Source organism: Ictalurus furcatus, chromosome 15, assembly GCF_023375685.1.
Source record: "Ictalurus furcatus strain D&B chromosome 15, Billie_1.0, whole genome shotgun sequence".
Classification (NCBI taxonomy): Eukaryota; Metazoa; Chordata; class Actinopteri; order Siluriformes; family Ictaluridae; genus Ictalurus; species Ictalurus furcatus.
The window spans coordinates 6078509-6105342 of NC_071269.1; the positions used below are offsets into that span (position 1 = coordinate 6078509).

The following is a 26834-nucleotide window of genomic DNA, read 5'->3' on the forward strand; positions in this document are numbered from 1 at the left end:
GCAGCTCCAGGGTTTCCAGGTTTGATCCTGAGCTATGTCTGTAGCTTCACAGGAGTTTTCTCTGGTGTTTCCAATTTCCTCCCACTTCCTGAAAACATGCCTGTAGGTAATTTGTCTTGCAATCCAGTTCTGATCTGTTTAGGAAATTGAGTTTGTGCAAGACAGTAACGAATCAAAACTTACTGAATAGATTTTTCACAAAAATAGAAAAGTAGAGTTAGTACACTTAACAGAAAATTCGGTTGTTCGTTATCGCAGGCAGTTACAAGCTTAAACAGAGAGAGCTGCTTGTTGGAATGGACAACATTTGGAGTCATACACACACCTGTAGTATTTTTATTGGACAGAAAATGCAGATTCCAGAAGACACCGATCATGAGAAAGAGAAAATAGCCTTATACACTTATTTTCTGCGAGTATAAACAGGACTCTTTAGGCCAGTGGCTCATTTGCCATGCCTTTCTGTCCATAAAGATTTGTGTTTGTAAGAAAATGTGTACTGGAAATATTAACCTGGCACTATATACACATCAAGAATCCGCACCACCGTCACAGGGGACAACCGGGGAACTTCTCCCGGGCCCAGGAGGATTTGGTAGTCCACTGACATGCAGAATAAAACTGCTTGAAATACATCTATTTGTTCAAAATAGTAATAAATGGTCAAAAATGAAGACCTCTGTATCGTTTGCGATCATCAGATAAGTTAATATCTCCCTTTTGTTATCATTTGTTTATGTTAAAAATAAAATTTTAGTCCGAGCCCGTAGAGTCCTTCATCTTAATAAAATATATTTAATCCTTACAGTGATTTAAGAATAGTCCTCTGATAGTGCATCCAGGTAACTAGTATCTGCATAGAGCAGAAACCCTGAAAAGAGGCTGTCGGCCCAGCTCGGATCCGAAAACAGACCGTTCTGGTCCTTAAAGAAGATCTCCAGCCACACCTCGTCCTCTGGGTTGAGGAATATCACCGTCGAACCAGAAGCGACGTCGTGATTCCCCGTGTTGGCATCATACGTCTTAATGCGATAAATCCCGTTCTGCACCAGGCCGATGGCTAAGTGCTTATTGGCCAGCGTGATGTCGTAGGAGAAGTAATAGATTCCGGGGTATGCGCATATGAATTTGCCTGTCTGAGGGTTGTAATGGCCGCCCTCGTCGAACAGGACTTTGTTGAACTTGATTGGCGCTTGCTCGGCCGGGTAGCTGCTGGTGATGGCCACGGAGAAGGCCGACTTGGGTACCAGGCTACCACAGAGGCACTTGCCTGGCAATCCTCGTGGGCCTCTTTGGCCCTTTGCTCCTCTCAGTCCAGCCCGTCCTTGGGGTCCTGTATGTCCCGGGTCTCCGCTCTCGCCCTCTGGGCCTCGCTTACCCGTCGGACCTCTTTCTCCACGCTCGCCGATTTTGCCAGTTGGTCCAACTTTTCCTTTAATTCCTATATAGTTCAAAGACAGGACAGTGAGACTAACAACCATACCTCTCTGGGGTTATTACCACTGTACATGCTATACCATTCCTGAGAGCCACAATTCAATGGCTCATTAAGTGCAAGCTCATAAATTCTAAAAACACCAGCTATTTGGTTCCTGTTTGACACAACTGTCAAAGATTTCACCCTTGTCAGAAGATCAAGAGTTTGAACCCATGACAATGCCAGTCATCCATACATATGTTCACACTAGCAAACTTACAAAGTGATTGGCTACCATTCATTTTCAGTGTGTGTGTGTGTGTGTGTGAGAGAGAGAGAGAGAGAGAGAGAGAGAGAGAGAGAGACATAGAGTGCAATAAATGACAGTTGAATTGAGATTTTCTCATTTATGTGCAAACAAAGAAAACTGATATCTACAGGAATCGACACGGAGCAAACATTTCAAGCTGATTAACTGAAATACTTGCCAGATTTGATCACTGGGGAGGGGAAATGTTTGTTCATTGATTTTCTGGTCTTGTGCTGCATTTCTTTCACGTCTCTGCAGAGTGTTAGTATAACTGGCTGTTTAGTTAAGCCCTGTGCCTACCCGTTTCCCCCTTCTCGCCTTTCTCGCCTTTCCGACCGTCCCTGCCGTCTCTGCCCAGAATTCCAACATGGCCTTCAGCCCCTGAAGGCCCGGGCGGTCCCGGCTTCCCCGGCGTACCCGGTAGACCTGGGACACTGCAAATAAATCGCGGTGAAGTGGTCTTCGCTTTGGCCTCCAACAGCTGACCAACTACACACTGGCACAGACACATGATGCCCACAATCGCCCGCATCTTCAGACCTAGAAATGACATAGACACGTCATGCCTGTAAATGGTAAATCCTTCCCAGCTAAGCATCCTTTAGGGCTTTACTGATGAAGATTAGCTCTTCTTCTGAGTACAAAGTTAATGTAGCTAAATCACACATCACACTCCAGTCTAGAGCTTTATAGCAGGCACAATTTCACCTTTAAACATTGGGAGTTGGGGCCTCAAGGGGTGGAATGAAAGAATTCAACCACACATGTATTTTCTAGTAACAATTTTAGCTTAGATAGACTTCCATAACTTTTTAGGTATATTGGTCTTGTAGTAGTAGTAGTGCATAGGACTGATTCACAGAAATTCTGACCAATCCCGCTTACTCCTACAGAACGTTTTACCAATCCTGCCTGTTCCCGAAGGGTTTCTCACCAATCCCACTCACCCCCTCAGAAACTTTGACCAATCCTCCCTAATCTATTCTCAGATCATTTGAGAATCAGGGTTCATATGGTGCAAACGATCTCAGCCATGTTTTCTGTTTAATTTTTTCTCTCTCTCTCTCTCTCTTTCTCTCTCTTCCATGGTATTTCACAGCATGGGAAAAAAAACATCTTTCTGTTTGGAAAGAACAGGATTACACATCACACTTAGCACTTTGGCTAAGCCACACACCAAGGCCAGATGTGTGCTCGAACGGGTAGAACGATGTGTACTGGAAGCCGAGTTTGCCTATAAAATGCAAACACACACCCACAAACAGTCAGGGATTCCCTTACTGGCCTGCGTTCCCAGAGATGCATGTTTTCCCATGCATCTCAGGACCTCGCTGTTCTCTGGATTAGTGCTGTCTTGAGTTGTAACGTCGATCATTTGCAAAGCTTTATCTGGTAATACAGTCCAGAACCTGGCTGCCGCAAAGACTCAGAGAGAAAAACACTCGGGGATGTTTGCAATTTTAGGGTGTATATGTAGAAATACCTTGTTATTCCTGGGAGATGTTAGCAGCCATGTGCTGCGCTGAGGTCACAGGATATCGACATTGTTGTTGCTCGCGCAGTCACAGTGACATTTAATATGAGAAACTGATCTCAAACATAACATATAACGGGCAAGTTTTGGTGTTCGCTCCGACGAACAAAAGACTAACAGCTTATTTTCGCTAATCCGCAACCTCCAGCGACACCGAATATCATACTAATAAGAAATCCAGTGTAGAAATAGTCCCAGACTGCAATACAGCTATACAATGCCGTTGCAACAGAGACTCGACTCAGCTACAAGATGACAGCATTTATTATCGAACTAACCTGAAATTAAATGGCCTAGATCACTGTGGCTTGAACGGCCTTAAAGCCCTGAACATTTCTGGCGTTATGTGTCATAACTTTGTTCATAAAGTATAAGTAAAGGGTTGTGTGAATTCTAATGAAACACGGTCTGGGCTAGAATATGTGATTGACGAGCGCATAAGAACCAACTTCAGCCACTTGAGGTTTACAAATCAGTTCTAACTGGATCAGAAACGCGCTGGATCACTGGCTCAGTTTCCATGATATCATTCAGAACAAAACCTTTTAGTTGGACTCACTGCATTACTCGCTATGAAACGATGAATGATGAGGTGCGGCAGCTGTGATCCAGAAAGTGATTTATAAGCAGGTTGGAAATGCAAAAAAAAAAAAGAACAAGAAGACACACACTTTGTTGACAATGGACCGTAAAACAAGAGTTCTCCGTTTGTTATAGATGTTAGACTGATGCACACAATGAGCCTCATTTATCATCTGGCTATGACCTAATTTATTCAGAAAACATTTCCAGGAGCATTTACACAAGAAATGTGGGATTTTTGTGAAAATCCAGTTAGTTTGGAAAAACGCCTTCGGAGTTTGTGTAAATTTCCGTGTAAGCAGACACAGCTCAATCGTTCGGCTTTAAATCACACACTTGCTGATGAGTTACTGCAATTTTATATATACGGAGTACACGTTGTCAAATCCAATTCATTTCACTTACACACGTGAAAAGAAATCCAATCCGAAACAAAGACATGCGTTGAGACGAATAAATCCAGCCATTCGATTCGGACAAAAGAAATGGCACCCTGTAAAAGGAGGAAGACTACAGGCCTCGGCGTACTTGACGTGGAGACAATGCAGACTCGCGTGAAAATAATCGATGACTAGGTGGTACGGCATAGTTCCGAAGCGTTTTATACCATGCCCTCTTTCCTGAAGAAAGGTGGGAAAACGTACTGGCTGATACAAAGCACTGACACTGGAGACTCCTTCCATAAAACGTTAAATAAACAACTTCTCATAGAAAACGTCACCATATTAACATGTTTATTTAGCAAAGGGAAAATCATAGAGATGGTGACGTTTTCTGTAAAGAAGCGTTAACTCTCAGCGGTTTCGTATTCGCCGCCATTTACAAGTGCTCCAGTACTGAAGGTGGCACTATTCAAATTTCATGACACTTTTTACGATTAGAATAATAAGATATAACCGTCATCCAACAGGGGCATACCTCATTTATATCAACCAATCACAGGTAGGGTCATGTAGCGTGCTCATCCGTACAGTTCGCCCCAGGCCCTGTACACGGCATTACCTTTTAGCCATCGTTTTGTTTTCGTTCCCTGTCCGCTTTGCCTTTTATGGAGTTTTGTAGGCGTGACGCAATGCAAAGGTGCCGTGAACATGTTTAATTCACAGCTTCGTTAGCATTTTATCGACATAAAATCGGTGACACTTTTGGTCGGTCTGGCAGGAATGTTTCATTCAGTTTGGCCTACGAAAACATTTACACACAACTGTAGTACTCACTTGATCAATGAGGCCCAGTGTGTCCATGCATTAAACAGCACGCGTTTCTGACGGCTCGTTCTGCCATGCAGCCGTGCATACACAAGCACGAGAGGGCTGTACAGAACTAATGCCTTCCCTTGAGTAATTCAAAAGACTACTCACTGCACGCCAATCAACTCAGCCAAGTTTTCAGCGTTCACAGCCAAGCACGATTATGCAGCACTTGTGGCGGAGCTCGTCATCGTTAACATTGTGCAATAGATAAAATCACTTCAGCTATTACAAACACTTCAATGTAATGCAATCTGATCAGAGTCTGGGCATTGCAATTTAAAATAAGTGTTATGCAGTTTCAAGTAGGGTTGAAGGTTGTACAGTGTTGTGATGTGATTCATAAGGGAATGAATGCCAAAAAAAAACCCGAGTACCTTTTTTTGTTTATTTTCCCTGTAAGCTGTAGTCTAGTCTTGCTGCAGTATTGATTCCTACGTAGACAGTCCGTTTTTGCTCTTCTTATGTAGTCATGGGCATTTTAGCAGCTCCCTCTGGCCTGTTCTGTCGGGACTCTTCTTCTCCTCGGTCAGCTAGGTTCTGCAACATCTGTTTATGTGGCTCGACCATTTGTTCAACCCACACTGGAAAAGCAAGCGTCTCCAGAGTTCTAACAGCTGCTGTAATCTCCGCATCTGTGTAGCAGAACTCTGCCCTTCCCTTACTCCCTCTCTCCTCTTTTAGCTTTTCCTGTTCGTGCATGTCTAGCTTTTGATGCCCTGCTTTGACCCCTCCCTGCTCTTCGATCTCCTCCTCTTTCTGTGTCCTCGAGCCAGGAAGACGGACGGAACGATCTGGAAGGCTAGTCACTGATAATGAAGCTCATGCTGATATGACTGGTACAGTCCAGAAGACTCGCGTTTGCTCTTTTAGAGTATACATCAGAGTAGTCAGGCTGGGATTTCTGAGAGAAGTGCATGAAAGCAACAGTTATAGGAAAATAAAAATCAACGACTAGGTTCTTGTATTCCTCTTAGACCGTAGCCTCTTTCCTGAAGACTTTCCCGGGTCGGAAAACTTTCTGACTGATAGAAAGCAAGGACAATAAATGTTGAATAAACATATCCTCTAAGAAAAAATGTCATCATATCAACGATTATATGTTTATTTAACATTTTTAAGAATTTAACATGATTTAAGAAAAATCGTTCATATGGTGAAGTTTTCCGTAAAAGAAGCGTCTAACGTTTACCGAAGGAGTCTCCTGTGTCAGTAAGTTTTCCGACATGGGAAAGTCTTCGGGACTTGGAAAGATGGCAAGCTAGTTTTTGGTCGTATTAGCTTACGAACAGGAACACACTTATTTCGTGGACGTTCCAGAACATGAAATATTACTAGAAACGGATAAAAAAATGAAAATAAAAAAACCCCGACGTGTTGTATTATAACAAATGTAAAAAATTGCATTCATCGGAAAAATCCTGTGGTATAAGAGGAATAAAACCCTTCTGACCAATAAGAGTAACTCCGCGACATGTCAGGCTGCATCACACTACCCTGTTACTGATTAGTTTCCTGTAACAGCGCAACCTCAAGTGTTTTATCCCTTGCATATTCCTTAAAAAACTCTTAGAAAACTCTCCTTCTTTTAAAAAGATATTATTGTTTTTATATATACATACAAAGTTTAAAATGAGGCCTTCTAAAGAATTTTAGCACGTGTAAGTTTGGGTTTTAACCGTTACATCATGTAAACTTCTAAAAAATTCTTCCCCAAAAAGCTTACACAAACTCAGATACGGTATTTCCAGATATGCCAACGGATGATGGGAAAGAAATGTTATAAATGGACACCTTTGAAGAAAAATGACAGTATAATTCCAGGCCTAAACTCAATGTTCTTCCCATTTTAGTGTTTAAACACACTTGTACCAGTTCATGAATATCTTGAGAATGAGACGATTAAAACGAGCTATAAAAATCATGCAAAGACACCGGTAATTAAGATAAATGAAAAATGGGGTTCAGCAGTTCTTATCACAGTGCAAGATTTATGTTTGATATCGAGCACAGGAAACTGGCTCTGGTTTCGCTGAAGCTGTTGCCGCTCAGGTCCAGCTCTGACAGGCCTGTGGTGCTCGAGCTTAGTGCAGGGGCCAAGAACTCACAGCTGCTGTTCGTCAGGGAACAGTTAGCCAGTCTGCAAAGTACAAGATGAGAGGACAACCGTTATACAACAGGTACACTGTCAGGAAAAACACCAAACACGTAGTAATGTTTTATATGGTAACGTGACTGTAGTGTATTATGGAGTTAGAATCACGGCGTTAAGAAATTGGACTTTAAAGGCAAAAATCTGAAAGTGAACATTCAAGAATTTTGTGGTTTGCAAATGAGCAAAACTGGATTTTATCCTTAAGGGCGAGTTTGAATCTCTTCAAACTCCAAAAAGAGCAAAACTGACTTCCTGACGCTCTTCCTCATCGATCACGGCGACGCTAGCCAATCACGGAAGAGAACAGACAGGTTTTTTTTTTTTTTTTTTGCATATTTGCATAGTTGTTTATTTTTTAAACTTATGTAAATACTGTTCTGCTGCTACGTTGACTACGTTTACGTGCATGTCAACTTCCGTTCTCGAAAGGTCTATATTTACAGGTTGTAGCAATATTAAGAATACGACGTTTATACGCGTACAGGCATGGGAATATTCATGTATACATGGTTGCTGTAAGTATGTCAATCTGTGCTATTCCTTTCCTTCTGTTATTTCCTGGGAAATTCAAGATGCTGCTTTTGGTATGTACAATTCCTTGCAGACTGAGCGTGCACGTATTTCTCCTTTCAGTGGATTTTCTGAATAAGGTGTTTACATAGAACACATTTCCGATTAAAACAGACAGGGGCGGGAATCAGAATTTGGGAAATCAGAATATTGTCTTAATCTGAATTGGACAATCTGATTGCGGCGTTTACATGACTCGATGTTAATATTGTCTAATTCTATGTCTATTGTGTCTTGTCTGCTGCTGTAACACTGGAATTTATCCCGTTTACCCACCTGGGATTAATAAAGTGTTATATTGTCTTATCTTACAGCGCTTTCCTTCCTCTTCCGCATACATGAGCTCACAGATGTCCATGATTGGCTAGGTCGGTATGATTGACAGGGAAGAGGGAGTAACATCACACCTCCCACTCACAGAGCACGGCCAGTTTAGATTGCAAAGATGGCTGTGGCATTGTTAGGATTCAAATTCACAATTACCAGATAAGAGAGTGAACGCTTTTTTTGTTGTTACACCAGTTTAGTACCTTTTTACTAAATGCAGAGTTAATAAGTCATTAAAAGTTACTAGATCAAACCGGTAGAATGTTCAGTGGTGAAGAGGAAAGAAAGCTAAGCTGAAGTTGGATTCAACTCTACCTCAGGATCTTCAGGGAGCAACGTCCACTCTGTAGCCCAGAGAAGAGCATCCTTACACCCTCATCTCCAAGTTCATTATTGCTGAGGCTCAACTCTCTCAGACTCGAGCTCTGGCTAAGGGTTTTGGCAAGGGCGGTGCATATTTCTGAGTCAAGGCCACATTGGTCCATGCTGTGTGAGCAAATTCAGACATCAGTTAGAACCGTTTCAATCATCTTTTATCATTAAACATTTTCCTTTAGCGGTACAGGATTAGAAGGGCTTTCTGAAGACTAGAGACGAGTCGCTATGGGCTGCGACGTACGATATACTTTGTAGCATTCAGCTAGTTTGTTTGGTCAGAGTTATGATTATGCTAGCTAGCATTTGACAGATGAGGAATAACTCTGTTGTAAATTAGCCAATTAGCCTTAGCTAATCTTCGCTAACGTTTCTTGGTTCTATGGTGACGGAGGCATTCATTTGGCATCGGTAACTAAAATCAGTTCGTGATTGAAATTGAGGCAGATAAAATTTGAAGCTTTGTACTTTGACTTTTATTAGAGGTTTATGTACAGTTGTAATTATGCTTTTATCCGAGTAAACAATTCGGCTATACTTTTAAACCTCTGGTCATTTATAGCGTCGAGCATTTTCATCCTGTCTATTTTACCCCAGCTATTTATGATTCATACTCTGACTTCCAATTCTTACAGCTGCAGTATAAAAACTGATGCACGGTGCTCACCACAACGTTTGAAGAGTGCAGGTGGACTGTCTCACAGCTGCACACAGCTGCTCCATTGCTGTCTTGCCAGGGAAATTTTTACTCAGATCCAGCTCTCTCAGGCATGTGGGGTTTAACGTCAGAGCCGAAGCCAGGGCTGAGAATCCTCTCTCGGTGAATCCGCAACACGAGAGCCTGGAGACGGAGAAAAGTCTCTCAACATTTCGATCTCCTCATGGACAGATACAAAATGCACCTTAATAGAAGCCTTATGATATATTAAGGGATATTAGATAAACCTTAATGCCTCTAATTTGCATGTGGGCTTATCCAGTTCATAAGCAAGTTGTTTGACTCCTGAGTCCTGCAGGTCATTCTCACTCAAGTCGAGGGATCTGAGACGCCAGGACATCGAGCCGGACGCATATTCTAGCATGTTACGGCTTTTCCAAGTTATGTTGCATTTCGCCAGCCTGGAAAATAATTCAGAAAAAGACATTCAGGGAAAAAAGCAATAAAGGGTAAAAGGAAGACAGAAAATGAGAATGTGGGGAAAAGGGGAAAGAGAATGTGGGGAAAGTAACTAAGAGATAAACAAATACAGAAAAAGAGAATACGGGAAATAGGAATACAGAAAATGGAAAATAGGAATAATGACTGAATAAGAAGAAAAGGGAATAAAGAAATAGGGTATATACAGGAAAAGGAAACATGGCAAATGGAGATACAGGAAAATGAAATACCGGGAAAATGGAATAAGGGAATGGAAAACAGGAAAAGCAAATACGAGGAAAGGGAAAGGGAAATATGGGAAAAGGGAATTAAGGAAAATTGAATAAGGGGAAAGGAATAAAAAAAGGGAACACAGGAAAAAGTGAAAGGGAATATGGTGAAAGCAAATACAGGGAAATAGTAATAGAGGAAATGAGAATATGGTAAAGGGTATATAGGAAAAGGAAATAAGAGAAAAGGGAATATGGGAAAATTGGAATATGGGAAAAGGGGGAATGGGATGTGGGGAAAGGAAATATGAGTCAAGTGAATACAGAACAAGGGAATACAGGAAACTGGATTACTGAAATGAAATATAAGAATAAACACTGCATGGCAGAAAAGGGAATAAAGGAATAGTGTATACAGGAAAAGGAAATATGGCAAATGGGAATACAGGAAATGGAAATACTGGGAAAATGGTATAAAGGAAAAGCGACTACAAAGGAAGGGATTGTGGGAAAGGGAAATATGGGAAAGGAGAATTAAGGAAAGTAGAATAAGGGTAAAGCAATAAGAAAACGGGAATGCAGGAAAAGGGGAAAGGGAATACTGGGAAAGCAAATACAGGGAAATAGGAATAAAAAAAGGGAAAACTGGGAAATTGGAATATAGGAAAAGTAAGTAAGAGAGAAGGGAAAACAGCAAATAGGAATATGGGAAAAGAAAATATAGGAAAAGGGAATACAGAAAAATGGGAATATGTTAAAAGGGAATACAGAAAAAACAGAATGTAAGAAAAGGGAATGAAGGGAAAAAGGAACACAAGAAGGGAATATATCTGGCAAAATACACAGATAACTGGCTCTTGGCAGCTCAGTTGTACCAGGACGCCCAGCAGCTCATCAGACTTAGAGCATCTGAACTTCATCATAAACTGGGAATTAATGTCTTGGAACAACCTGGAGGATACATCATTCATTTGGTCAGCTCTAGGCTCAGAGCATGCCTACTGGCAGAGAGGGTATGATCTTTTTCAAATCTTGTCTGTCTCTTTGCGACAGAGAGGAAATGGTGAAATTCAGCATGTTGTGGCTCTGGGTCCCTGAAATTGTCTGGAGAGTTTCCCAGGTGATCTGCCACTGGGCACAATTCTGACCGAATCAGACCGAAGCCGACTGTAATGCCTTACCTTAGGGACTGAAGTTTACAATTTTCATTGCTCAGTAATTCAGGGAAGACTCCTGCTCCCATGTCCCCTATGCTGTTGTCACTCAGATCCAGATGTTTAAGGTGACATGGTGTGGCGCTTACTGCCGAGGCCAGAAAAGCACACCATTCCTTTGTGACGTTACAATGTGCAAGCCTGTATGAAGTACATCACGGCTACTATGAGAATGTATGTTGAGATGTTGGAATTACAACAACAACAAAAAAATTTAAGGAGCTGAAAGGATATTTTCATACATCACCTCAGTGTTTCGATCCTGCTGTTGGGCAGTAACGCCAGGAGCGCAGAAAGAGCATCACTTCCAGTAAGATTGTAGCTTAGGTCCAGCTCTCTCAGGTGGCCAGGGTTTGATTGCAGAGCAGAAACAAGATGAGAACAGCCAATTCTTTTGAAACTGCAAAATGCCAGTCTAGAATTGGAGACAAAAAATCCAGTAATAAATTTATATACTCAATTCAAGCAAGAAATAAAATAAAATAAATAAAATGGTCTGAATACTCACTTAAATGCACAGGATCGAGTCTAGGTTTGTTTTCGGAAGGGGAATCATCATCATACCAAGTTTGATTTCACAAGGACAAATTCATTCTTCACTGAGGATCAGTGGTGTGATTTGCACAAGTATTCACCCCAATGAACTGTTCCACACTTTGTAGTGGAACTGAAATGGATGTCACTGGGATTTGATGTCATGAATCTCTTGCTTCGCTGACTAATCAGCTCCTTACCACGCCACTGCCTTTTGATGGACGGCCTCCACTAGACCAGAGTCCACTCCACTAGAGTCGCAGTTGTGCCTTATACTTTCAATGTTTTAATAATGGATTTAAAGATGCTCTGTGAGATTTTTAAAGTTTGGGACATATAATTTATATATATATATATATATATATATATATATATATATATATATATTTATAAAACATTTCATACAGGTTGAAATCCATTCAACAAATTATGTGACTTATGATGGGGTTTCACAGCAAAGGGGATGAAATACTTATGCAATCACAACATTTATGTTTTTTTAATTAGTTTTTTAAAAATGTTTTTGTAGTGGCTCGCTACAGTTCAGTTTTCAACACTGTCCTAACTCACAGCACTAGCCAAACTTGGAATTTAAGTCTGATTGGGGTTTAATTTCCCAAATAACCAGACTCAGACAGGCATGAGGGAAGATACTTTATGTAGAGAAGGCTGTCGGCTGAATGTAAAAGTGTGACATCATTGCGCTATATATATATATAAATATATATATAATTTTTTACATATGGGGACTTATGGGGGCTGCAGTCCTGGCAGTCACCACTAGGGGAGATGCAACCCCACCAGCCCCACTGAACTACCAACTCACCCCATGCCTATTTGTTATCAGGTTGTTTGTTTCCCCAACTACAACCCATAGACCATGGAACAAGTTGGGAGGGGAACCCACTAGACAGTGAGAAGTACATAATGTAGGTTCTTACTTCAGCACCTCCAGTCGACAGTCTTTACTCTTCAATCCACGGCACAGTTGTTCCACTCCTTTGTCCTGCAGGCAATTGTAACTTAAATCCAGCTCTGTAATAGCGCAAGAGTTCGAAAGAAGAATGCTGGCCAGTGAGTGACAGATGTCCTTTGTAAGGTTGCATGAAGACAATCTGAAAAGCAAAATCACTGAAGCTTTAAACACCACCATTACACCTGCCAGTATTTTGTCTCTGATCTAGCTCTCTCATCTAATTACTGCAACGTGAAGGTGTAATCATCATTAGCAAACATAAATCATACTAACATGACAGTCCTGGATGCCTTGGCTACGGGTTTCAACCGTTTGTATCCTTCGTTTGACTTGACATATTTCCTTAGGTCAAACACCTCCAGCTTCTTCTCACTGGTCAGCAACACAAAGACCAGAGCTGACCACTGTGCTGGCGCGAGCACTTCTGCCGAGAGACACTTCGTGTTTAGGTAGGTTTGAATTTCCTGTACGAGTGAATGATCGTTAAGCTCTTGCAGACAGTGGAACAGGTTAATAGCGCTCTCGGGCCTAAGGTTCTCCCCAAGCTTGAGCTTTATGTAGGTCACGGTTTCCTGGCAGGTCCGATCGGCGCGCATTTTCTTCGGCAGTAAACCATGCAGCAGGTTATGATTGGATTCCAGAGACAGACCGAGGAGGAATCGGAGGAAGAGGTCCAAGTGGCCGTTCCTTGAGCGCAAAGCCAAGTCCACCGCGCTTTTGTGCAAATCGAAAAGTGTTGAATCAAGGCAAAGCTTCTGGAGGTTATGATCTTGAAGCTGGTTAAATTCAGTGGCGCCAGCCCAGCATAGGTGCACAAACAAAGCTGCAAGATATTCCTGGAAGCTCAAATGCACAAAGCTGTAGACCTTTCTCTGGTATAGCGCAAACTCCTCTCTGAAGATCTGCGTGCAGACTCCAGAATAGACGGATGCCTCTTTGACGTCAATGCCACATTCCTGCAAGTCTTCTTCATAGAAGATCAAGTCACCTTTATGGAGTTGCTGGAAAGCTAGCTTTCCGAGTGAAAGAAGGTTTTCCTTGGTAAAGCAAAGCTGCATGTCTTTCCCTTCGGTATATTTTTCATTTCTCTGTACTGTCTGAAAGATCAAAAAATGGGTGTACATTTCAGTCAGCGATTTGGGCATGAGATGATTCCCTACTTCGCCCAACCGCCTCTCAAGCACCGTGGCAGAGATCCAGCAGAAGACAGGAATATGGCACATGATATGAAGACTTCTGGAGGACTTCACATGATGGATTATCTTGTTGGCCAAACTTTGGTCTCTGATTCTCTTGCAGAAGTACTCTTCTTTTTGGGGGTCATTGAATCCCCTCACCTCCGTTACTTGGTCGATGCAGTTAGCGGGTAACCGGTTAGCGGCTGCTGGTCGGGAAGTGATCCAGAGCCGAGAGCATGGAAGCAGATTCCCTGTTATAAGGTTTGTTAGAAGAACATCCAGCGATGTTGGTTTCATTATTTCCGAACATCTCTCATAGTTTTTGAAGTCTAGAGGAAGTCGACATTCATCCAGACCATCAAAGATGAAAACCACCTTATAGTTTTCGAGTTCTGAGAGCGGGAAGTCTTTCATTTCTCTGAAAAAGAGCTGAAGAAGTCCTTCCATGGTGTGTCGCTCTTCCCTCATGAGATTCAGCTCCCGAAAAGGCAACGGAAACAAGAAATGTACATCTTGATTGGCTTTTCCTTCAGCCCAGTCCAGGATAAACTTCTGGACGGAGACAGTTTTTCCGATGCCAGCTACACCGTTGGTCAGGACGGTCCTGATGCGTTTGTTTTGGCCCGGTAGCGGTTTAAAGATTTCGTTGCATTTGATTGGCGTCTCATGCGCCACTGGAACTCTGTTCAGTGACTCGATCTGTCTCACTTCATGTTCATGGTTGAGGGCTCCACATCCACCCTCTGTGATGTAGAGCTCGGTGTAAATCTTATTCAGAAGGGCCGGGTTTCCTTGCTTAGCGATTCCTTCAAACACATGCTCGCTCCTGCGCTTCAGGTCGGATTTGATTTTTTTCTGAAGCGTGTATACGCGTTCAACTAAATGACAAGGGAAAAAACATTCATCGTTGAACAAGCAGCCTGTGGTTTACTTTATATCTACGTTTTATTTTAAGAGTGTCCGTCTTACATTTAGTCAGCTTTTTAATCAGGTCTCGCGCTTTCATGTCTTTTAAAATGTGCAGGGCGGTCTTTAGAGCTGCTTCTCTGGCGTCACTGCCGTCCTCCTCTTCTTCTGAACTTTCCACAGGTCCAGTGTAATCTGGGCTGAGAATCCGGCTGATTTTCTTCATCTCCCGTTCCATCAAACTCATAAATTTCTTCTCAAAGCTCTGATATGAACAATTAAATCCATACAATTAGACAGGAATCATACAGGAATATGAGAAAGGGGGGGGGCTTTTAAAAAAACTTTAGTAGTAGTAAGTAATAAATAAACGTGTGCGCATAAAACGACTATGTGTGACGGCTGGTCATGATATTAGACGTGAGGCTAAAACCTAAGATCTATCAATAGTTTGTGTTCGGGTTGATTATATTACAAGGTCTCATTGATGGCATAATAAGAATGATGTGGGCCCCCCACCCCACCCCGCCCCAAGTCTGTAATACCATACTCCTCCGAATACCAAACACAGTAAACAGAAAAGGCGTCTTTCATTGAAAAACACTAAACTTTGGTCTGGCCTTTTGCGTTATCTGTACTTTGATTGAACAGTGTGTGCTTAGTCTGTCAATGTTTAATTCCTCCTCCAAAAGCATAAACAAGCTTTGACAGCTTTTACCCTTAATGTAGCAGAAAGATACAACTGTTCACGCTGGTCATATTGTGCGTCTGAGCTTCCTGGCTGGTCCCTAGAAAGGAAGACAAAGAGTAAATTGAGGATAGATTGACTAATATTTGCCAGTCATCATCATTTATAGGATAACATTGCATGTCAATGGATGTAACCATAATGCAATCTTTCATCAACAAAGAAGTCTGACTCTTTGAAAGAGGCTGGTGGATCCATCGAATGGTGACTTTTGATGAACAGGCAGCTTGGTGCACGTGAACTTTCCTGCGTTCCCCTATTTAATAAGAGACAGAGAACAGACACGTGTAATATAACCTTAAAAATCAACCACTAGAAGGAAAGAACTATTTAAAAACAAATATGGATGGTACATTTGTTCGGTAGGAGCTCCGTCTTTAAATTTGATTGGTGGATCCATCGAATGGTGACTCCTTATGGACAGACAGCTTGGAGGAGATGAGCTCTTTGTCTCTAGAGAGGCCCTTAAACATAGAACAGAACTGATTTATTTCCAGTGACGAACATTATGTAGCTGATGCTGTTGCCATTTTATCACTGAACATTGTAGGTGTATAATTACTGACCAGTCCATCTGATGTTATGTACCTCGTCTATTAGTGGGAAGGGACCACCACTGAGAGGATATTATTTTGTCGGTGGATCAGTGTTACGAACAGATTTAACCAGTTCATTAACAAAGAAAGGAAGCAACAAGTGGGGTCCGCAGCCAGACATCTTTGATTTGCCCCCCCCTAACGAAACTACTGAAAAGCTTGCAAAGCATGTAAGCAATGGACGCAAGACAACCCAAGAAGTTGGACAAACGAAGAGGATTGTCTAACACAACAGGTCCCCACACCTTCTCTCCACATCTGAAAGGCCCATGTGCTTTTGTCTGCATCTGAGAAACCTGTATGCCAGTATATCCCATTTCCGGTGGAAGGACAGCAACATATTCCGCCTTCCTAGTGTGCCCTAAATGTAATTCCCTTAGACCAACTTGATGGCTATCAAGAAATGGCCTACTTCTTCCTACAGACACGATAGTGTCCTCAGTGCTGATGTGAGTGTATCCGGTACAGCGCTGCTTGCATTGCATTGGTTTATGTAACTGTATGTCTACAATGTGCACCTATATGATATGTGTACATGACAATGTAGCTACGATAAACTGTTGACTCAGATCCAATAGGTAAAGGAAGAGATGGATATATTGATATACCATTGCTCAGGAGTGTTATCCGCTTGCTTTAGGTTAACTGGTAGCTCCATGGACCAGTCACTCTTCATGGACAGGCAACTGGGGACCGGAGAGCTAGCTCTCTCCTCACCACTGGATGGCAGTAAAAAAAATAGCGTAGTGTTACGACATTATTAGTAGGCTCAAGTACACACGCACATTAAAATGATTTTTAAATTATACCACAGTTCTAGACCACATAAACGAAAACATTCGGTTAAAACCTGACAAGTGTGTTAAACAAAATATGACCTCTGGATATGCTACGAATAAATTAAATTTACATTTCATTTCACTGAAAAACCATTTAATTTCCTCACTGTTGAAACAGATCAGTGCACTCGCAGTGCATTATGGTTAATACACAGTCCCTCAGGGTATCAGGAAAACCTTTTTTTTTTTTTTTTTTAATATATCGTGTGTTCTTTAAAATATCTGGCACCCCAGTAAATATTTAATAGTAACGTTAGCTGAGCATGAATTTAATGGTTTGGACAGAATCAGGAATTTGAGGTTATTTTGCATCACTCTTCAGTTCTGAGGTCTGACAGTCACTCAGATAGCATCTGAAGTGATTGGATGTGTGTAATAATTTCAGTTCTCTAGCCAGGAACACGTCATGCATGAATAAAACCGAGAGGAATGTTATTGCTTCCAGACTGTTGTCTTTGGGTCACAGCTGGGTGGTTTTTCAGCGTTTATTAATACCAAATGATATCCAGAGTTTTTGCTCGGTTGAGTTAAGTCGAGTTTAGAGCACGTTGAAGAGAACGTCCGAAATTGTACATAATTGTGTAATCCTCTAGTAACAAGGCAGAATTATCTAACATCCAATTAATGACAGGATGTCTGGGAGACCAGCTGTTGATGGTGACGATCTGACTGGCCTAACTCTGCAATAATAGTTATAAAACGATTCAAATGAATCAAAATCAGCTGGTGTGGTGCCTCCAATCAAGAAAACTTTGAAATATCATTAAGATACTTGCATTTTCTTAATAAAATAAACTCTTTATTGTCCAATGGGTGTGTCTGATTATTTCAAACTACTTTAAGAACACCCCTTAAAATCACACCTTAAGAAATCATTAGGAATTTATTCACACAGAAGCAAAAGCAAAGAGAAAATAATAAAATAAAATGAAACAAAACAACACTTATTCATAACACACTCCTCAAAAACAACTAAATATTGAATCTCTCTTTAAAAAAAAATCTCTTTTGAATCAATTGAAACACTTCAATCAACAATGACTCACATGAATCATCATATATATTCCACACAGTAAAATCCCTAGTGTTGAATTAACACCCAGAGTGTTTAAATGAGTCCAATGGACGTACATAAACATTGTAGGGTATGAATTCAACACTGTGGGTGTTATATCAACACTTGTGATTTTGCTGTGGATTAACATGAATTCAACTCCATGAATCAATTTCCTGAATTGCCGAATCAATCAGTAGAAAAACTTAGTTGTTAAACGTAAACCCTAATAAACGTCACACGGAAACTATCCGCTGAGAAATAGTTATATAGGTGCAATAAACTTAGCTACAGTCTCTTTTGCTCCAAGCAACAAACGGGGACTTCATTGTCCAATTGCTGATTAAGCAAATAAACTCAGCTCACTCGAGTAAACTGCCTAATACATGAACCAAAGAGAATAATTAAACTTCTTAACACCCTCTGAAATAGTATGTATGTGAAACAATGAGACATTTCTGTTCTTTTAATTGGCAAAGCTCTAAAAAAGGTCATGAAACCTCCCTCTTTCAGCTCAAGTCTAACTCTCAATGTTTTTGAAAAATTCAGCTTAAATGGGCTTGGATGGCTGTGCGAAGAAGGGAGGGGAGTGGGCATGGCAGGGGAGGAAGAGGGGGCAGGGCTTCATAACACTCACAATAAAGATGGATAGTGACAAAAAGTTTGCAGTGGCGGCAGTAGGCAGGGCTCTGAAGAGGCAGAGGACTTCTCTCCTACTGAATCCCCAGGGCTAAATGGAGACAGCGGTGCAGGTCCTCTCCCCCTGGTGTGACTTATAGCGGAAAACAAAACAAAACAATGCCGGAGGCAGCACGGATGGGAGAAGTGTCGGAATGGTAGCTAACTAATAGGCTTGTGCTTTTCACGAATAAAAAGCGAAGGCTCGTCCCTTCGAGGCGGACTCTCGTTGCATAGTTTTGCATGCGACATCCCGTCGGCTTAATAAACAGTTTAATTAGCTCAAAAGGGTAGTAAAACTGTCATGGTTAAAAATTAGACACATACCGACACACCGACGCATCATCGATGTACTATAGTACATTGCCACGTCATCCCCTGTGACGTGCGACACGACAAGATTTTAAACCCGGAAGACGGAAATAGCGGACAAAATCTCAAAATTAACCAGTTTTGTCCTACAATTAAAATTGATGGATGTTAAGATTGTCTTTTATGATGTGCAACACGAACGGCTCTGTTAAAATCTCAGAAAATGTGGTTTAGTGTTTCATGACGCTTTAACCATATCTCCTCAAATCCCCCGCATGCTCTCCTCTCGTCCCTCCACACACAGGTTTTGTTAGGGTTCACCTCAATTTCTGATTGGCTCATCACATGCAATCGATCATGTCCATACTAACATTTGATTTGTTAGAAGCTTCCAGAACGAGGAAAAACTAATTAACATGAAATGAAAATATTGTATGAGAATATGAAACAAAATACATTAGAGAAAAATGATGTTGAAAATACTGAGTGGGCTACATGTGCATGTGGTACATAAACACAGAAACACACTGTCTCTTACCTTTCTGCACCAAGAACTTTCTCAGGCTTTGTTGGTGAACTTCCTTCATCTTTGTAGGCCAATCGCTCTTCAGGTACATCATCGCACTTCTGATCTTCCATGAGGATACTTCCACTGTCCATCCTCTCTCACACACCTGCATCACCTGGAAGGATAAAATACAGTCACACTGGTTATATTATTTGTAGAAAATGGGATTCCACGTTAGTGACTGAATGGTTGCGGGTTCAAATCCCACAATTGAATGAGCCGGTCCTAAACAGACCATGTACTTTGCAACAAAGACAAAAAAGGAAACAAATAAATAAGTAAAGAATAAAATGCTTGGGGTGTATGCTATGTCTATATTAGAATATCCTTTTAAAAAGAATCGGTAGTATCGAAAGAATCGACACAGCAGTATCGATTCACCTATTCATACTCTGTATTTAGGCTTGCACGCTAGTAATTAGTTTATAACCGATTAAAAAATTATTACAATATCTTATTAATACAACCGCTGATTGATATATCATATATTATAACATCCGAAGTATTTCTCAGTAAACGCTCCGACCTTGTTTTACCGTGTACCCTGCTTGTGAATCGATTCATTTGGTTTGTCTCAAAACAGTTGTACAGGAATGACCAATCGCGAATATGTCCCTCACCTCGAGCGGTTTCGGAAACAAACTTTGTCCCTTCCTCATCACAAATGTACAAACACGAACAAAGATACTTGCATTCTACTACGGAAAAGAAAACCGATTCGTTCCTGCTTGTGAATCGATTCACATGATTCATTTAACAGAGTAGTTCAGGTATACGTCCATCAGTTTCTAAAACCAACTTAATTCATTTACACATCCTTACGAATGTTTCGTTTCCTATAGCCAGCCGTCTCAATATTCCAAACTTATTAATGTACAGACAGTGACACAAACATATTTGGATTATACTGCATTACCGAAATCTGTATCAACACTGAGGTGGAAACGCTGAGCTCGTGTGCTTCAGTAAGCACATAGGCTAATGTTTGTTAGCATGTTTAGCCTAATAATGTGTCTTTAAACGGAATTATCTGATGATTAAAAGACCGCTGGAGGTTACTTACTTGTCAGGTCCTTCACAAGACGTCAATTATTTTTCAACGTGTTTCTCATTTAAGTTTCGGTTTCGGTTCTTGTCCCTTTAAAGGAGTTAACTCTTCCAGTACCAAACCAAGTCCTCCAGTACCAAATTATCTTTTACATTACTGAAGTACCTCTTCCAGTACAATAGCAAATAAACTTTCACTACTGAATTAGCTCTTCCAATACCAAATTCTCTTTGAGTAACTCTCTCCCAATACAAAAGTAACTCTCTCCCAGTACCAAAGTAACTCTCTCCCAGTACCAAAGTAACTCTCTCCCAGTACCAAAGTAACTCTCTCCCAGTACAGTACACCTACAAGTGTTTTATTCCTTACTTTAATAGACATATGTATAACTGCCCTATTGTCTATTACTCATACAGACAATTTAGATTAAAAAGATTGTAATGTGACATTTAGCTGATTTTTATTTAAATGGTTAATAATTTGTCAAATTAATTAAAAAATATTAGTTCTTAATTATGAAAAACCTCTTAAACTACATATCAGTATGGTTTGTAAGTACAAGTATTTTGGTTATATATAAAACACAACTCAAAAATGTTTAGCCTGAACATATTGGTCTTTCAGTTATATATACACTATATTATATTATTATAACCATATTATTATAATGCATGATTAATACTTAAACCTAGCCTAACATTTATATTTGTTTTGGTACTAGCTGTCATTAAAATACTGAGACCTTTTCTTTGACACATATAACTTTTTTTTTTTTTTTTTTTTTTTTTTTGTGGTCCAAATACATCCCTTACGTCTTATATCCCTTTGATTTCAAGCCCCTATAATACATTTATATATTAAACCATTATAAAGGCTCCAGCTGTGTCCGAACAGAACGGCTCTTTATTCATGAAACTGAAAAACGAAATAAAGATTGTAATCAACACCCCATTTAAATACAAAAAAATAAAATAAATAAAATAATAATAATCAAAATAAAAATCAACATCATATTCATTTTGCATATCAAAGATCCATTCAGTAATAATTACAATCCGAACACTTCATAAACCGCTCGAGCAGATCTGTACACAGACTCTGATTTAGAAACTAGTAACATTAACAATATTACAAAGATCTCAGCTTGAAAAATAATTCAAATGAATAACATCTTAGCAATTAGCATCATAAAATTAGATATTTATATATTTCCACATAAAAATACAAAATAATGTTAATGACATATATGAAAAATTATTCCAAGTATTTTCGCCACTATTAAAGTGAAAAAAAAGAGGAGTAAAACAAGATGAAATGAAATAGAAATGCATGAAAAAAGTCTCCTTTTGATTTTGTTTTTTTTTCTTAGCAAAAAACGCTATCCAAAATAAACTACAATCATTTACATCAGTACAAAGAGATCTGGGTTATTAAAAATAGTCGCAATGAAAAAAAGGGGTTTCATCTTTTTTCCGACCGTAAAAAAATGACAACCGTGAATCGGAACTCTGCAAAATAGGCAATGACAAAAATAAATCTGCGTTAAAAAGGTATACACTGTAATTCTCACTATTCTTTTTATACAAACGTTAGAAACAGTATTGCACGACACGACACAGATCCGAGGTTAGTCAGCCTTTCAAAGTGTGTTCAAGTTTCTGCACGTCAGTGAGGGGGAGAGACAGAGAGGCTCAAGTGTTTTCCATGAAATTAATAATAATAATAATAATAATAATAATAATAATAATACTAATAATAAAAACCTTCAAATAATAAAATAACTGAATATATTAAGTTTTTAATCACGTTAAAACGTTCAAAAGCAACTATATGTTAATTAATCTATAACTATACACATAATTGCATGGGTGGGTTGAGTTAGCTTGTTTTTTTCTTTTTTAACATATTTCCACCAAAAACCCTGCTGAATCATAAATAATGGGGGGGGGGGGGGACGAATAAGTGAAATAGAAAAATACAATCCAAGCTACAAAAATAGAAATAAATACGACTTCGTACAACGAGGAAAAACAAAAACGGGGCAAAAAAACAACACACGTTGCACAGCGAGAGGAGGACACAGTACTGAGCACAAACTCCAGCTACAGCGGAGCATTAAAGGGATTACGTGACGGTGTAAATGTTGTCTGGAACGTTCCTTCACAGACTCTGGGACACTCGTCCTAAGGTTATTTTGATCTTTTTATTTTTATTTTCCTTCAACCATCGTTCACGTCCCAAATATACATGACTGGATCGCACGTTATTGTGTCCGACGATTTGATCAAATAAGTTAGCACGAACAAACATTATTAAATAATCCGTTATAGTTAATAAAAAGGTAGTCTCGAAGACACGGAATAAAACATTAATATTAAGGAATTATTTTTTTCTTTTTACATTTATTATTTTTTTTCGTGTGTGTGTCGGAGTGTACAGTAGACTTCAATATAACGATCCGATAACTTCGATGTGCTACGGACGTAGAGTACAGTAGTGCACGTGATCGTGTGACGGTGGACGTGAATAAATACTCGGCAATAAATAAGAACACACGAATCGCTAAAAAAAAAAAACGCGAATGTTCGGATCACAGAGCAAGCGAAGGGCACTGAACATATCACCGACGCCACAAGCACAGCGAATACAGGAAGGAGCCTAACTAGCTAGCTAGCTAGACATGCACAGAGCAACTACGATGAGTACAGTACCACAACGTGGCGTAACGCGCAGGCATCCGTTGCTTCCACACAGACTGTCCCTAAAACACTGTCTACGGAGATGCACTTCATCACAGAGACGAGACGACGGAATCTGCGCAGGTCGCTACGAAAAACTCAGTAAAAAAAATTATATATATATCTCGATTGGGTTGCATTTTTTTTCCGAAGTGAAAACGACAACAATCCTGGTTGTTTGTTTTATCGACGTTTCTATCCACGTTGATGTTTAGAGAGAAGAAGACGAGAACATCAGCCATCACAGAAGAGAAATATCACCCCCGCACGCTCTCGTAGCTACATAAATAAAGCTAGAACCGACGTCTGGTTGTAGCGATACAATTTACCCCTCGCTAGAACGTCGGCCATTTTGAGAAACGATCCCGAGAGTCATCTTTCCACATAGTGTTGTCTCACTGGAAACGTCGCTTGGTTTTTAGCGTAATGCAGAGGCCTCGATTTGCTCATAAGACAATCCTAGCAGGGAAAAAAAAATATTCAAATATATTAAAATATTACATTTCGCTTTTCAGATTTGAAACGGTTTGAAAACAGCGAGGCAAAATGTCAACGTAAGCGCAAGTTAATAAGGAAAAATCTTCATCTTTTTTCCAGGCGTCGAAAATCGTAAAAATGCTACGGCGAAAGTGTAAAACGTTGCCACCGCTGCATAATACTTGCAAACGGAACATTTAAAATACGCGCGTTAAAATGTAGCATGAAGTCAGCTAAGTTGTCTGTCCTTCAGGCTATGTAGCATGCTAGTTAGGCATGAGCTTTTTAATCATCAGCCTTTTAGGTAGCTACTGAACAAATCTAGTTATTAGTGCGCTTTTCTAGTGACTCTTCTTTGTGACTCAACCCCGAGTCAACTGAGTCGAGTTTACTGCTCCAGTGAACAACAAAGTTTTATAGACAGTGTTAACGTGGATTCTGGGGGGAAAATAAAACCTAGCATTTTGGATACATTAGCTCATCTGTGTGGTAAAAAAAAAATAATAATAAAAAAATAAGCTGGCTACTCAAAATGCTAGTTATAATCTTTTATCTTTCTTGCGATTCTTCTTTTTGACTCAGTATTCAATGAGTCAAGTTTACTACTACAGAAAACAAGCTTTCTCGATTATCTTTACAAGTTAGCATGAATTCCGGTAGCATTACATAATACAGAATATAATAGCTCTTCTGTGTGGTAAAAATGAATAAATAAGTAAAAAATCAGCTATCTATTGAATATGACTCAGTATTCAATGAATTCTGGTAAAAAAACAAAAAGGAAAAAAAAACCCAACTTAGTATTTTGGATACATGAAAGCATCTGTGTGGTATTATACATCGTGTTTAGCTTAGCAACAGCTGACCTGCGTGAGTAGCAGGCACTGAATGTAGAGATATTCGAACGTTCTGCTATCTACATCATTTCTAAACTAAACGCCAACGTGAACGCACACTACACACACACAAGACGTACGAGAGCACTGGACGGCACACTGCTTCTTCACGAAGCGATACCGCTAAATGGCGCTAACCGACGACGCTAATGACGCTATTTGTGTAAAGAAAGTTACAATATCGAAGCATGCAACGGTTTTTAGTACGCATTTTCAACATGATATTCCTTTATGCTCACCGTTATTGAGATTATCTTGTACTTGAGAGCCTTTTCGAAATCTCTCATGCTACGTAGTGTAAGTGATCGATAAAACGAATCTTTATGTGTCTTTTTTGGAAACAGGTGCAAAGACACGCACAAACACACACACACACACAAACACACACACACACACACACATGCATGTACGGTTTCACATTCCCTTCCTCCACGGCCGTGTGAGAGCGCACGCTGCATTTCGATTGTAATTGTTAACGTTTGTAGTTAAAGATGCCGTTAGATATCGCAATAATACGTCTAGTTATTCATTATAGCAGCAAAGCGTTTCGTTTTATATATGTAGCTCACGATTAAACTGCGAGGTATTAGTCTTCCAGCGGGTCAGTGATAGAGTAACTCGATATTTTTCGGATTTTAACTATTAAAGGAACAGATTTTTATTTTATCGCAAACGAAGTCGATCAGCCAAGGCATGTTCGAACCAAAAGTAACGCAAAAAGTACGAACATATACGTTTTAGTTTAAAACGGAAAAACGTTATCGTCCACTTACACCACAGCTCTACTGAATTATCAAATCTGATCGATCAGGAGGTGATTCATTTTCGACGACAATTTTCTGCTTTACGGGTTACGACAAAAAAGATGCGTTTTTGTTGGGTTTTTTTGCTTATCTTTTGCCTTATAAGGGAACGACTTACATTTACAGCTGCTATGAAGTGATAACACGTGTTAACTTGTTTCGTCTACGTTCGGCGACGCTACGTAAATATATATGGGAAAAAATGCACAGTGTTATTCTTTAGTAAATGAAACACTGTCTGTAGTATAAAAGGAATAAAACGCGTACATAATGGGGGGGGATGAACGATAAAAATAGTGGTAAAGGGAAAAAAAGTGTTGTCCAAGATGGCGGCAAGATAACGGTTTACTGTTTGTGTAAACAATAAAGAATAAACCGCCTCAGACATCTGATATTTTGGACTTGGCTGATTGACTATATTTGAAATAAGCTAAAAAAATTGCATAAATTCGATATTTGTTTTCCCCCCGAAACCATTCCAGAATTGACTAAATAAAGGCGAGGAGATTGTTTTCTTTCGCTACCTTTGGTAAAGACCCTTGGCAGGCATCTATTCGAGCAGGGGAGCTTACAGATTTCTACACTCGTAGCTCAGCATGGGTTCGTGATTTTCCCCGCTGTAGCGCTTACACCCTTACACCACGATGGTGCAGCTCCCACGGATTACATCATCAAGTGTTTATCCAGAGACAATTGCGCACTTTACCCACTGGGGAGGGAGGGAGGTGGGGTTGTTTAGCAGCAGACAGACAGACGGACAGACAGACAACTGCCCTCTCATGCGAAAGACATTCTCATATCTACTTGTTAAATCTGACATACAAAAATAATTCGGGAAAAAACAAAACAAAACCTACAAATCTCTTTTCGGTTAATGTCCTTTTTAAAAACTAAACCAAACACCACAAAGTACCACAAAAGCCTGAGATGTAGGGACTGAGGGTAGGTTAAGGGAGCAAAAGTGTATGATTTGGTGAAACAAATGAGGCATGTAGTGTTTCTGGCTGCTACAAAAGATAAAGATAAATATTTCCATAGATCTCTATATACTGTATACTGTTAGGTGCTCTATACTGATAGCGCAGGCTCGAGGCGCGTGCACTTCCTCGTTGCTTGTTAGTTCCAGCGGAAGTGAATCTGGCGTGGCCGGTCCGCTCCCTCTTTGACCAGCGGCTTGTGGAACTCTCGGCCGGCGCGCGAGTGGATGTTCGCCCAGCAGAACTCGCAGTAGTACTGCAGACATGTGACGTTGGCGCAGAAGAAGGGCGCAAACTTGCCTCCGCAGCGCGCCCCCTGACACTCGTCACACAGCTGGTCGTCCAGAACGTACGGCTTCACCTCCACCTGCGAGAGAGGGACTTCAACTTAGACCGACTGAGTT

The 26834-nt window shown here is 40.3% G+C and overlaps 3 protein-coding genes across 6 annotated transcripts in view; all 3 read right to left on the bottom strand.

Annotated features, from left to right (window-relative positions):
• Window positions 1–320: 320 nt before the first annotated feature.
• LOC128619273 (complement C1q tumor necrosis factor-related protein 7) lies at window positions 321–7070 on the bottom strand. 2 transcript variants are annotated; one of them, XM_053643344.1, is made up of 3 exons: window positions 5471–7070; window positions 2028–2267; window positions 321–1441 (listed from the first exon to the last, which is right to left on the bottom strand). In XM_053643344.1, the coding sequence occupies exons 2-3, from the start codon at window positions 2257–2259 to the stop codon at window positions 813–815; spliced, it is 861 nt and encodes a 286-aa protein (XP_053499319.1). In that variant the 5' UTR covers window positions 2260–2267; window positions 5471–7070; the 3' UTR covers window positions 321–812. The 2 variants fall into 2 exon arrangements, with proteins under 2 accessions (XP_053499319.1, XP_053499318.1); XM_053643343.1 differs by lacking the exon at window positions 5471–7070 and having other exon boundaries at window positions 2028–2751.
• LOC128619405 (NLR family CARD domain-containing protein 3-like) lies at window positions 7071–14922 on the bottom strand. Its single transcript, XM_053643580.1, has 6 exons — window positions 14760–14922; window positions 12886–14668; window positions 12578–12751; window positions 9188–9361; window positions 8461–8631; window positions 7071–7233 (listed from the first exon to the last, which is right to left on the bottom strand). Exons 1-6 carry the CDS (start codon window positions 14920–14922, stop codon window positions 7071–7073), a joined length of 2628 nt encoding a protein of 875 aa, XP_053499555.1.
• Window positions 14923–21424: 6502 nt separating this feature from the next.
• cpeb2 (cytoplasmic polyadenylation element binding protein 2) overlaps window positions 21425–26834 on the bottom strand; it is a 29013-nt gene continuing 23603 nt past the window's right edge. For all 3 annotated transcript variants that reach the window (XM_053643253.1, XM_053643252.1, XM_053643251.1), the window contains one exon: window positions 21425–26797. In XM_053643253.1, coding sequence (XP_053499228.1) covers window positions 26570–26797 — 228 coding nt within the window. In that variant the 3' untranslated portion in view covers window positions 21425–26569. The remainder of the gene's footprint in view (window positions 26798–26834) is intronic.